A 12789-nucleotide genomic window follows, 5' to 3' on the forward strand; every position below is an offset into this window, starting at 1 on the left:
ATACTACAGGGAAAGAATTGTGTAGGCAGGGCCACAACACAGTTATTATTCATTGAATATACGCAGTGCGGCCTTTTGCTTGTAAAACAAGTGAAAAAAATTATATTTGACCTGCCTCTGTCCGTCCTGTGGAGTGTGGACACGTGTGAGCTGCGTGTACAACGTTAAAAAATCAGACGCACCCAGCTACGTTTTACTGCTGGCTTCGCCATTTGCTTTCCTTAATTGGGAAAAAAATACCTGCTCTGCCAGAGTTATAATAACTCTGCTACCCTCACGTTCTGTGACACATTAGCAGGGCCACAGCACAGTTATTAAACTTCTCATGTTCATAGAATATACGCAGTGCTGCCTTTTGATGGAAAAAAACTGAAAAAAAATCTATTTGTCCTGCCGCTGTCCGTCCTAAGGCTGGATTCACACAGGGCGGATTTGTTGCTGAAAGTTTGCGGTTTTGCCGCTGCGGATTTGCCGCAACCTTTCCGTTTCTGCGGCAAATCCGCATGCAATGGCCCAATTAAGACGCGTTTTTGACCGCGTATTTATCTGCGGTTCTGCCGCCGGTAAATCCGCAGGCCCTTTGTTGCGGAAAAAACCGCAGCGCTTATTTTTGGAGAGGCGCGGTTTTTCTTGCAGATTTGCCTGCGTATTTTACTAGGTGCAGATTCTTAAAAAAACTGTTTCCTGTGAGGTCATCGATCCCACCCATTTCTGCATAGGGTAGGAAGAGCTTTGTATTTGTGGCCATTTTCTCTGCAGACATGGACCGAGCAACAGTCCGTCTGAGCCGTGCATACCGACGCAGACTGATTACATTTGTGCTTATGATGGATAGAGAACAATCTGAAAAGGTGAGCGATTTGTGGTCATTGTGTGCTTAGTTTCCTTGTTGTTTGTTTATGCACTGCGGACTAGAGTGTAATTGCAGTCATGTGCTTTAATTTCATGTGCTTTAATTCATGTTAATGTGCTTTAAAAATTCATGTGCTTATTCTTCTTCAGACTGATCGTGCTTCCCGGCGTCAGAGACGTTTCTGGGTTCATCCCCTACTAACCGAGAGGGGGACGAAGGGCCATTTTGCGAGCCTCTACCACGATCTTAAAAAGTAAGTGAAGTGTTGCATGGGAATAGGTTTGATGTTGCACTCTGAATTGTTATTAATTTTAGCCCGCTCTCCCTTTCTCTTTCTCTCTGCAGCCATCCTGAGAAGTTCGTCTCATTTTGTCGCCTGCCTCTGGAGGCCTTTGACCGCCTTCTGGAGCTGGTGCGCCGGGATCTGACCTACCAGGACACGCAGATGAGGAAGGCAATCACTGCAGAAGAAAGGCTGCTCATCACCCTTCGGTAAGTTACATTTCTTATTGTGTCACTGTAGTTATTTTTTTTTTTTTGTTTTTCCTTTTTTTTTTTTTGGTTCTGTGATTTTTGCGCGGTACCTTTTTTTATGCACTGATTGCTCCGGTAGTAGGATGTAATGCTATAGCATTACATCACACTGCTTTTTCACAGCTGGGCTATCAAGCACCCCTGTTATTAGCACCACGCCCATCATGACACCTGCACGGCTACCCCGATCTCACCGGGACGGGTGGGTCTTTATTTGCCCGTGCGTGGCATTAGAACAGCATCATCTTGTGGCTGGTTGACTTCATTGACATTGTCAGAAGCTACATTGTTGAACTTACCAGACCAGCAAACTATGGCAACCTTTGTTGTGCATCGGCAGTGAACGGGACCAAGTTACCTTTCTGAGTGTAGCAGGAACATGTTTTCATTTTCTCATTCTCCCTCCCCTTTTGTTTGGGATGGGGAGAATGGAAATCTGAACCATGTGTGGAATGGATAGTGAGAATTTCACGCCCCCCCCCCCCCCCCCCCACATCCCATGTATACCTTTCAATTGCAAATCTTATTTCCTTCACACGAATTCTTCTGCGTTCTCCGATCTATTTCGTGTTGAGAACAATATCTGAATACTGCATACATAGAAGTGTTGATGTAATGCAAGTCTTCATTGTGTACTAATTGTTTTTTCTCTTCTCTGCTTCTTTTCAGCTTCTTGGCCACAGGAGAGAGCTATGCATCCCTGCATCTCCAATTTCGTGTTGGTAAATCAACCATCACCGAAATTGTGAGGTGCACATGCAGCGCCATCTGGCAGAAGTTGCAGCCCATCGTGATGCCTTCACCTACCGAGGACACTTGGCAACGTGTTGCAGCAGGCTTTCAAGATGTTGCCAAATTTCCTAACTGCATAGGCGCCGTCGACGGCAAACATGTGCGTGTGCTTCAGCCAGCCCACTCAGGCTCCAAATTCTTCAATTACAAAAAATTTTTTTCAATTGTCCTGATGGCCGTGGCTGATGCACATAGCAAATTTGTTTGCATCGACGTCGGCGCCTATGGCAGCACTGGGGATTCTCGGGTGCTGCGAACATCACAGATTGGGATGCAAATTCTCCGAGATGGCGTCACGCTCCCAGCCCCACAACCTTTCCCGGGAACCACACATCCAGTCCCCTTTGTGATGGTATCGGATGAGGCTTTCCCGTTGATGCCAAACCTGTTGCGCCCATACCCGCGGAGAGGACTGAATGCCCGGAAAAGGATTTTTAATTATAGGCTGAGCCGGGCACGTCGTGTGGTTGAGTGTGCCTTCGGGATTATGGTGAGTCAGTGGAGAGTTCTAGGGACTACACTGTTAGTAGACCCTAACACAGTTGATGACCTTGTCAAGGCATGTTGTGTTCTTCACAACTACCTCCGGGACTATCGCCCAGAGGTAGATGTCGAAGAACTTGATCCTGCCTTTGACACGGTCATCAACTGGGGGGGAGGTAGGACGCCTGCTACTGCAGTGCAGGTACGCGAACTCTTCACTGACTATTTCCTTAGTCACGAAGGCACCGTGCCATGGCAGTTCTCCTGTGTCGGTGGTGTGCAGCCCTAACTGCAGTGTGACCCTCCCCCGGCGCCCAGCCCCAGAAGGAAGCGGAAACCAAACTGCGTAGAGAAATACGTATTTTATTGAAGGCACAAAAGGACACTCCTCCACCTTTAATTTAAAAACTTCAATAAAATTGTGTTAAACAGTTTTCATAATAAAATGTTTTAATATTTCACAAAAAAGATTGTTCTCCAAATTTTTCCGGCGCACAAAACATATAATCTGCATTGTAAAGAAACGGAATTGGTTAGACAATGATGGTTTTTTATTTTGTGCAAAATAAACATATCTTTTAGTTGAGCCGACTACTTTTTTTCAGCGCACATACCAATTACCACTACTTGAATACAACTAACTTTCTCCTTCACTGGCCAATCCACAAGCAGTATAGCTCTGGCCACACTTGCCGGTCATGCCGCAAGCGAAAATGATGATGGCAACAGGCACGCAGAATGGCCCTGTTGTCATCACCATTTTTTTTTTCCATGCTCGAACTCCTGTTACAAACATAGAGCGAGCATGGAAACAGACAGACATGAAAATAAATATAGGGAAAGAAAGGACTATGAGTCAAGAGAAGTGATGTACCCCAACCTTGGAGGACAGTAAGGCAGCGTTAAATTGAAAACAAAAAAAAAAAAAAAAAAGGCAGTCCTTCTCGTACAGTAGCACAGGACGCAAAGAAATTTACGTGCGTGCCACTGCCGTAATGGAATTAGTGCGCCTTGCCTCTTTTGCCGCAGAGCACATCTTAGCTGGGAGTGAGCGATGTTTGCAACCCCAATCGTTCCCATGACCATCCGTTGGATTTCTGGGACACCAGCATAATCCGTGCATTGGCAGACACGGCAACAGCACCACGGAACCTGTACTTTCCGATGGTTTGCTGTAGGACATTGCAGTTATCCCAAACTCAACGTTTGCGATTACTCCAATGTCGTATAAGTAAAAGAGTTTTCTCCTATAATGCGTTGAGATGCATTTGGTGGCGTGCACAGTCGTGAGGTGGACTGTTGCGATGTCTGTTGCAGAGGGCTATTCATGAGTGATAGAAATGACGCTTGTGATGGGGAACTGCCTGAGGCAGTGTCGCCGTAGCCAGTGTCAGGAGAGCCATGGTGCATGGGGTATACCGGTGTCCTAGAAACCCTGGGCGGTTGATCAGGGAAAGATTGGGGTGCAGGCAGCATGCGGTTTGAGTGTTGAACAGGAAAGGCTGCATTTTTCATTGCCACAATAATGGCAGTGCTATCGGCAATGGCTCTTGGCGATCCGAAAATCTCTAGCACTGTGTACAGAACTGGCGGAATTGTCCACTGCCGCTCTGAGCTGAGTTCACGAAGGCGGGACGCAATGGCTGTACCCATTGTGTCCCACTGGTCGGCCGTCTCAGAACGGCATAATAAAGACAGCGCCTCTTGGGTGGCATCTGCCTTGCTATTCTTCCGACGCGGGCCGCGCGGAAGTCACCACCCTGCTAACACATGCTCTGCTGGCAGGGGCAGTAGTATTGCCACACGACACAATTTGTTCCCCCACTTCTGGAGAAACAGAAGTGGGGTTCAAATCGGGCGTGCTACGCTGGCTGCCCTCCAAGGCTGGGGTACCTTCTCTGGACTCATCGTCACACGGCTCCTGTCCCGGCCCATCTTTGTCAGGTGAAGCGGTGGTGTCCGTGGGAGGCGCGGCCCCAATGTTCCCGCTGGATCTGTTGGCGAAACAAGAGTAACATTAGAGACCTAGAACCTCAAAATGACACCACATCGAACCCGAGCTAGGAGAGTTATTTGCACTTACGCGCGCAACACTCGACTAGTTCGGAGGAAGCGCAGTTGCTCCTGGTATGGACATTTCTTTTGTGAAGGCGACATGCCACTTTTTTCACAATCTTTTTCATGCTTCTTGTAGCGGTCCCGAACCGACCGCCAACGATTCTTGACATCTTTAACTGCAAATAATGAAAAAGGACAATTAAACAGGGTACAAGCAGTACCACCGACACCTGCAATAAAGAGTGTTGTTAGATGCAGTACAGTTCTGAGTACATCCAAGGAAGAAACAACAAAGCAGTTTCAGGAGTGTAAACTTACGTATTTCACTGTGGAGGGCAGCAGTTCCGGAGTCCCAATCGGGATACATGCCAGTGCATACCGATAGCCAGGCGTCTGCCTTTAAATCTCGGTCGCTGTAGCCCGTCTCGGCTGGGTCCCATATCTCAGGCCTACTTTCAACCTGAAGGGGGGGGGGGGGGAGAAAGAAGAAAAAAAGTTGAATAGCATTCCAAGTGGGTGGATATGGTTGTGTCAGCGCACACTACACTCACCAATGTTATCATCCTGGCAACGTTTATACCCATTCGCTGGTACCACGCCATACTCCCGATATATCCTTTGCGACAACCGAAAATCTTTTTCGTCCTGTGAGTAAACAGAGAATGGTTGCATTTCATTACATACACAACATTAGTGCCCAGTGGCGCAGAATTTCAATTTGCACAAAATAACAACGAGGCTCACATCTTCGAGTCAGATGCCGAAGGGGAAAGAAGCAAGGGAGGAAAAAGGCGGGAAAAATGCATTGCAATGCAAAAGATGAAAAGGCCATAAATTGTGCAGCAAAGCAAGGGAGGAAAAAGGCGGGAAAAATGCATTGCAATGCAAAAGATGAAAAGGCCATAAATTGTGCAGCAAAGCAAGGGAGGAAAAAGGTGGGAAAAATGCATTGCAATGCAAAAGATGAAAAGGCCATAAATTGTGCAGCAAAGCAAGGGAGGAAAAAGGCGGGAAAAATGCATTGCAATGCAAAAAATGAAAAGGCCATAAATTGTGCAGCAAAGCAAGGGAGGAAAAAGGCGGGAAAAATGCATTGCAATGCAAAAGATGAAAAGGCCATAAATTGTGCAGCAAAGCAAGGGAGGAAAAAGGCGGGAAAAATGCATTGCAATGCAAAAGATGAAAAGGCCATAAATTGTGCAGCAAAGCAAGGGAGGAAAAAGGCGGGAAAAATGCATTGCAATGCAAAAGAGAAAGGACGCAAAAGAGCAATGATAGGCGAAGTAGTGCATTACCTTCGTTATCCGATGTGCCGCCCGCTGTGGAGGGCTCTGGGCCCGCTGTGGAGGGCTGTGGTGCCGCCCGCTGTGAAGGGCTCTGGGCCCGCTGTGGAGGGCTCTGGTGCCGCTGTGGAGGGCCCTGGTCCGGCTGTGGAGGCCTCTGGTCACGCCCGCTGTGGAGGGCTCTTATGCCGCTGTGGGGGGCTCTGGTGCCGCTGTGGGGGGGTCTGGGCCCGCTGTGGAGGGCTCTGGGCCCGCTGTGGAGGGCTCTGGTGCTGCTGTGGAGGGCCCTGGTCCGGCTGTGGAGGCCTCTGGTCACGCCCGCTGTGGAGGGCTCTTGTGCCGCTGTGGGGGGCTCTGGTGCCGCTGTGGGGGGGTCTGGGCCCGCTGTGGAAGGCTCTGGTGCCGCCCGCTGTGGAGGGCTCTGGGCCCGCTGTGGAGGGCTCTGGTGCCGCTGTGGAGGGCCCTGGTCCGGCTGTGGAGGCCTCTGGTCACGCCCGCTGTGGAGGGCTCAGGTGCCACTGTGGAGGGCTCTTGTGGTGCCGCTGTGGGGGGCTCTGGTGCCGCTGTGGGGGGGGGGTTCTGCCGGCAGAGCTCCTGCTCCCTGCTTCCAGTCTCCATCAAGTCCTGGCTGAAATGGCGCCAAGCAGCTAAAATGGCCGCTGAACCACTTCCTGGGAACAAACTTTATTGCCCCTCTTTTTCATGCGAACAATCTGCTGCGGAACCGCAATGAAAACCGCTGCAAAACAAGCAATAGCGGTTTTCATTGCGGTTGTAGCTGCGTTCATGGGGCCCTATGTAAAAAAAAACGCTGCGGAACCGTCAAAAGATTGGACATGCTGCATATTTCAAAACCGCGACGCAGTTGCATATCCGCACTGCGGCTCTGCGGAAAATTTTACGCCCTGTGAGAACGGGATTTTGGCCAAACACATTCGCACTGCATTGCACTGCAACCGCGACGGAATGGCCGCAATGCGGATATGCAACGGCCGACCGCGGGAAATAAGCAACAAATCCGCCCTGTGTGAACCCAGGCTAAGGGCTGTGTGTACGTGTCGGCTGCGTGTGCAACGTTTAAAAATCAGACGCACCCAGCTACGGTTTACTGCTGGCTTCGCCATTTGCTTTCCTTAATTGGGAAAAAAATACCTGCTCTGCCAGAGTTATAATAACTCTGCTACCCTCACGTTCTGTGACACATTAGCAGGGCCACAGCACAGTTATTAAACTTAGATTATTCATTCACTAGAGGCAGTGGGGCCTTTCGTTTTCAAAAAAGGGAAAAAATTATATTTGGCCTGCAGTCTTGCGCCAATTTATTTCCTGCCTGTGAAATCAAATCACTGGTAATACAGCATGCTGAAGGGTAGGGGTAGGCCTAGAGGACGTGGACGCGGCCGAGGACACGGAGGGCCAAGTCAGGGTGTGGGCACAGGCCGAGCTCCTGATCCAGGTGTGTCGCAGCCGACTGCTGCGCGATTAGGAGAGAGGCACGTTTCTGGCGTCCCCACATTCATCGCCAATTAATGGGTCCACGCGGGAGACGGTTATTAGAAAATGAGCAGTGTGAGCAGGTCCTGTCCATGGCAGAAAGTGCTTCGAGCAACCTATCGTCAACCCGCAGTTCTGCGCCGTCCACTGCTGCAAATCTGAATCCTCTGTCTGCTGCTCCTCCTTCCTCCCAGCCTCCTCACTCCACTACAATGACACCTGCTCAGGAGCGGGAACACTCCCAGGAACTGTTCTCGGGCCCCTGCTTAGATTGGGCAGCAGCGGTTCCTCTCCCACCAGAGGAGTTTATCGTCACTGATGCCCAACCATTCGAAAGTTCCCGGGGTCCGGGGGAAGAGGCTGGGGACTTCCGCCAACTGTCTCAACAACTTTCTGTGGGTGAGGAGGACGATGACGATCAGACACAGTTGTCTTGCAGTGAGGTAGTAGTAAGGGCAGTAAGTCCGAGGGAGCAGCGCACAGAGGATTCTGAGGAAGAGCAGCAGGACGATGAGGTGACTGACCCCACCTGGTTTGCTACGCCTACTGAGGACAGGTCTTCAGAGGGGGAGGCAAGGGCAGCAGCAGGGCAGGTTGCAAGAGGCAGTGCGGTGGCCAGGGGTAGAGGCAGGGCCAGACCGAATAATCCACCAACTGTTTCCCAAAGCGCCCCCTCGCACCATGCCACCCTGCAGAGGCCGAGGTGCTCAAAGGTCTGGCAGTTTTTCACTGAGAGTGCAGACGACCGACGAACAGTGGTGTGCAACCTTTGTCGCGCCAAGATCAGCCGGGGAGCCACCACCAGCAGCCTCACCACCACCAGCATGCGCAGACATATGATGGCCAAGCACCCCACAAGGTGGGACGAAGGCCGTTCACCGCCTCCGGTTTGCACCGCTGCCTCTCCCCCTGTGCCCCAACCTGCCACTGAGATCCAACCCCGCTCTGAGGACACAGGCACTACCGTCTCCTGGCCTGCACCCACACCCTCACCTCCGCTGTCCTCGGCCCCATCCACCAATGTCTCTCAGCGCACTGCCCAGCCGTCGCTAGCGCAAGTGTTTGAGCGCAAGCGCAAGTACGTCGCCACGCACCCGCACGCTCAAGCGTTAAACGTGCACATAGCAAAATTTATCAGCCTGGAGATGCTGCCATATAGGGTTGTGGAAACGGAGTCCTTCAAAAGTATGATGGCGGCGGCGGCCCCGCGCTACTCAGTTCCCAGTCGCCACTACTTTTCCCGATGTGCCGTCCCAGCCCTGCACGACCACGTCTCCCGCAACATTGAACGCGCCCTCACCAACGCGGTTACTGCCAAGGTCCACTTAACAAGGGACACGTGGACAAGCACAGGCGGGCAGGGCCACTATATCTCCCTGACGGCATATTGGGTGAATTTAGTGGAGGCTGGGACAGAGTCAGAGCCTGGGACCGCTCACGTCCTACCCACCCCCAGAATTGCGGGCCCCAGCTCGGTGGTGGTATCTGCGGCGGTGTATGCTTCCTCCACTAAACCACCCTCCTCCTCCTCCTCCGCAACCTCTGTCTCGCAATCAAGATGTGTCAGCAGCAGCACGTCGCCAGCAGTCGGTGTCGCGCGGCGTGGCAGCACAGCGGTGGGCAAGCGTCAGCAGGCCGTGCTGAAACTACTCAGCTTAGGAGATAAGAGGCACACGGCCCACGAACTGCTGCAGGGTCTGACAGAGCAGACCGACCGCTGGCTTGCGCCGCTGAGCCTCCAACCGGGCATGGTCGTGTGTGACAACGGCCGTAACCTGGTGGCGGCTCTGCAGCTCGGCAGCCTCACGCACGTGCCATGCCTGGCCCACGTCTTTAATTTGGTGGTTCAGCGCTTTCTGAAAAGCTACCCTCGCTTGTCAGACCTGCTCGGAAAGGTGCGCCGGCTCTGCGCACATTTCCGCAAGTCCCACACGGACGCTGTCACCCTGCGCACCCTGCAACATCGGTTTAATCTGCCAGTGCACCGACTGCTGTGCGACGTGCCCACACGGTGGAACTCTACGCTCCACATGTTGGCCAGGCTCTATGAGCAGCGTAGAGCTATAGTGGAATACCAACTCCAACATGGGCGGCGCAGTGGGAGTCAGCCTCCTCAATTATTTTCAGAAGAGTGGGCCTGGTTGGCAGACATCTGCCAGGTCCTTGGAAACTTTGAGGAGTCTACCCAGGTGGTGAGTGGCGATGCTGCAATCATTAGCGTCACCATTCCTCTGCTATGCCTCTTGAGAAGTTCCCTGCAAAGCATAAAGGCAGACGCTTTGCACTCGGAAACAGAGCCGGGGGAAGACAGTATGTCGCTGGATAGTCAGAGCACCCTCCTGTCTATATCTCAGCGCGGTGAGGAGTAGGAGGAGGAGGAGGAGGAGGAGGAGGAAGATGAGGAGGAGGGGGAAGACACAGCTTGGCCCACTGGTGAGGGTAGACATGCTGCTGGGCTGTCATCCTTTCAGCGTGTATGGCCTGAGGAGGAGGAGGAGGAGGAGGATCCTGAAAGTGATCTTCCTAGTGAGGACAGCCATGTGTTGCGTACAGGTACCCTGGCACACATGGCTGACTTCATGTTAGGATGCCTTTCTCGTGACCCTCGTGTTACACGCATTCTGGCCACTACGGATTACTGGGTGTACACACTGCTCGACCCACGGTATAAGGGCGAGCACCCACTGGCGTTTTTTTACCTGCGTTTTGCGTTTTGCGTTTTTCCTGCACAGGCATAGAGATAACATGTGTTCCTGTCCACTGGCGTTTTTTTTGCGTTGCGTTTGCGTTTTTAACATAGGAACTGTCAGTTGCATATGTGTCCCTATTTTTCTCCTAATGCACCCATGAATGTCAATGGAAATTAACGCAAAACGCCGCGAAAACGCCGCGAAAAACGCCGCGAAAAACGCGCGGAAAAAACGCGAGAAACGCGGCGAAAACGCTGCGTTTTTTCCCGCGGAGAACGCAAACGCCAGTGGGTGCTCGCCCTTAGGAGAACCTTTCCACTCTCATACCCGAAAAGGAAAGGGGTTCGAGAGTGTTGCTATACCACAGGACCCTGGCGGACAAACTGATGGTAAAATTCCCATACGAAAGCGCTAGTGGCCGAAGGCGCAGTTCCGAGGGCCAGGTAGCAGGGGAGGCGCGGAGATCAGGCAGGATGTACAGCACAGGCAGGCCAACACTCTTTAAGGCCCTTGACAGCTTTATGGCTCCCCAGCAAGACTGTGCCACCGCTCCCCAGTCACGGCTGAGTCGGCGGGAGCACTGTAAAAGGATGGTGAGGGAGTACGTAGCCGATCACACGACCGTCCTCCGTGACGCCTCTGCCACCTACAACTACTGGGTGTCGAAGCTGGACACATGGCCTGAACTAGCGCTGTATGCCCTGGAGGTGCTTGCTTGTCCTGCGGCTAGCGTCTTGTCGGAGAGGGTGTTTAGTGCGGCTGGGGGAATCATCACAGATAAGCGTACCCGCCTGTCAACCGACAGTGCCGACAGGCTAACACTCATCAAGATGAACAAAGCCTGGATTTCCCCAGACTTCTCTTCTCCACCAGCGGACAGCAGCGATACGTAAGCAATACGTAGGCTGCACCCGCGGATGGAAGCTACGTTCTCTCTCACCATCCAAAACGGGGACATTTCTGCTTCATCAATCTGTGTCTAATATTCCTCCTCCTCCTCCTCCTCCTGCTACTCCTCCTGAAACCTCACGTAATCACGCTGAACGGGCAATTTTTCTTAGGGCCACAAGGCTCACTCAAATAATTTTTCTAAACAATTTTTAAAAGTTTCAATGCGCTTAAAAGCGTTGGAACTGTAACTTGAACCAATTTTTCGTTACACTGGGCTGCCTCCAGGCCTAGTTACCACTTAAGCCACATTAACCAAAGCGATTAATGGGTTTCACCTGCCCTCTTGGTTGGCCATGGCCAATTTTTGGGGTGTACATTAGTACTGTTGATACAGCAATTTTTGTGGGCCCTCGCCTACAGTGTAATCAAATAAATTTTTAGCCCACCTGCATTAAGCACGACATTACTACCTCAGCTGTGTTGGGCAATGCAATGGGATATTTCTATGTACCGCCGGTGGCTTCCTGGCATCCACCCATGCTGTCGGTCCACAGGGAGTTGTAAATGCATCTGTGTCCACTTCTAAAGAACCCCAGTCAGACTGGGGCATGCAGTGTGGGCCGAAGCCCACCTGTATTACGCACGACATTACTACCTCAGCTGTGTTGGGCAATGCAATGGGATATTTTTGTGTACCGCCGGTGGGTTCCAGGGAGCCACCCATGCTGTAGGTGCACACGGAGTGTAACCTACATGTGTCCACTTGTAAAGAACCCCAGTCTGACTGGGGCATGCAGTGTTGGCCGAAGCCCACCTGCATTACACACGACATTACTACCTCAGCTGTGATGGGCACTGCAATGGGATACATTTATGTACAGCGGGTGGGTTCCAGGGAGCCACCCATGCTGTGGGTGCACACGGAATTCCCATTGCGGAGTCGTACCTGCCTGTGACTATTTATAAAAAACCACGGTCTGACTGGGGCGTGCAGACACCTTGACAGAATGAATAGTGTGTGGCACATAGGTTCCCCATTGCTATGCCCACGTGTGCAGCTCCAGATGGAGGTGGCACAGGATTGGATTTCTCATTGCTTCTGTACAGCATTGTGGGTATCGTCCCGCCCCTTTTCAAGAGGGTCGCTGCCTAGTTGTGCCAACCCTCTGCAGTGTGTGCCTGCTTTTCCTGTGGCAGACGCCCTTATAAATGGACATGAGGGTGGCGTGGCATGAGGGCAGCTGAAGGCTGGGCAGGGACAGTTTGGTGTGCGCTGTGGACACTGGGTCGTGGCGGGGGGGGGGGGATTTGGCAGCATGTAACCCAGGAGAAGTGGCAGCGGAGTGTCATGCAGGCAGTGATTGTGCTTTGTTGGAGGTAGTGTGGTGCTTAGCTAAGGTATGCATTGCTAATGAGGGCTTTTCAGAAGTAAAAATTGTTGGGGGGGGGGCCCACTCTTGCCGCTATTGTGGCTTAATAGTGGGGCCTGGGAACTTGAGATGCAGCCCAACATGTAGCCCCTCGCCTGCCTTATCCGTTTCTGTGTCGTTCCCATCACTTTCTTGAATTGCCCCGATTTTTACAAATGAAAACCTTAGCGAGCATCGGCGATATACAAAAATGCTCGAGTCACCCGTTGACTTCAATGGGGTTCGTTACTCGAAACGAACCCTCGAGCATCGCGAAAAATTCGTCTCGAGTAACGAGCACC

At 51.9% G+C, this 12789-nt stretch overlaps 2 protein-coding genes across 3 annotated transcripts; one reads left to right on the forward strand and one right to left on the reverse strand.

Moving 5' to 3' along the window:
* Positions 1-309: 309 nt before the first annotated feature.
* LOC136628480 (uncharacterized) lies at positions 310-3173 on the forward strand. The gene is made up of 4 exons (XM_066604418.1): positions 310-851; positions 1003-1106; positions 1199-1345; positions 2057-3173. Exons 1-4 carry the CDS (start codon positions 762-764, stop codon positions 2949-2951), a joined length of 1236 nt encoding a protein of 411 aa, XP_066460515.1. The 5' UTR covers positions 310-761; the 3' UTR covers positions 2952-3173.
* On the reverse strand, positions 3029-6350 carry LOC136628481 (uncharacterized). 2 transcript variants are annotated; one of them, XM_066604420.1, is made up of 5 exons: positions 6016-6350; positions 5272-5365; positions 5039-5180; positions 4746-4896; positions 3029-4656 (listed from the first exon to the last, which is right to left on the reverse strand). In XM_066604420.1, the coding sequence occupies exons 2-5, from the start codon at positions 5320-5322 to the stop codon at positions 4386-4388; spliced, it is 615 nt and encodes a 204-aa protein (XP_066460517.1). In that variant the 5' UTR covers positions 5323-5365; positions 6016-6350; the 3' UTR covers positions 3029-4385. The 2 variants fall into 2 exon arrangements, with proteins under 2 accessions (XP_066460517.1, XP_066460516.1); XM_066604419.1 differs by lacking the exon at positions 6016-6350 and having other exon boundaries at positions 5272-5453.
* Positions 6351-12789: the final 6439 nt, after the last annotated feature.

This window comes from Eleutherodactylus coqui, chromosome 5 (genome assembly GCF_035609145.1).
Source record: "Eleutherodactylus coqui strain aEleCoq1 chromosome 5, aEleCoq1.hap1, whole genome shotgun sequence".
Taxonomy (NCBI): domain Eukaryota; kingdom Metazoa; phylum Chordata; class Amphibia; order Anura; family Eleutherodactylidae; genus Eleutherodactylus; species Eleutherodactylus coqui.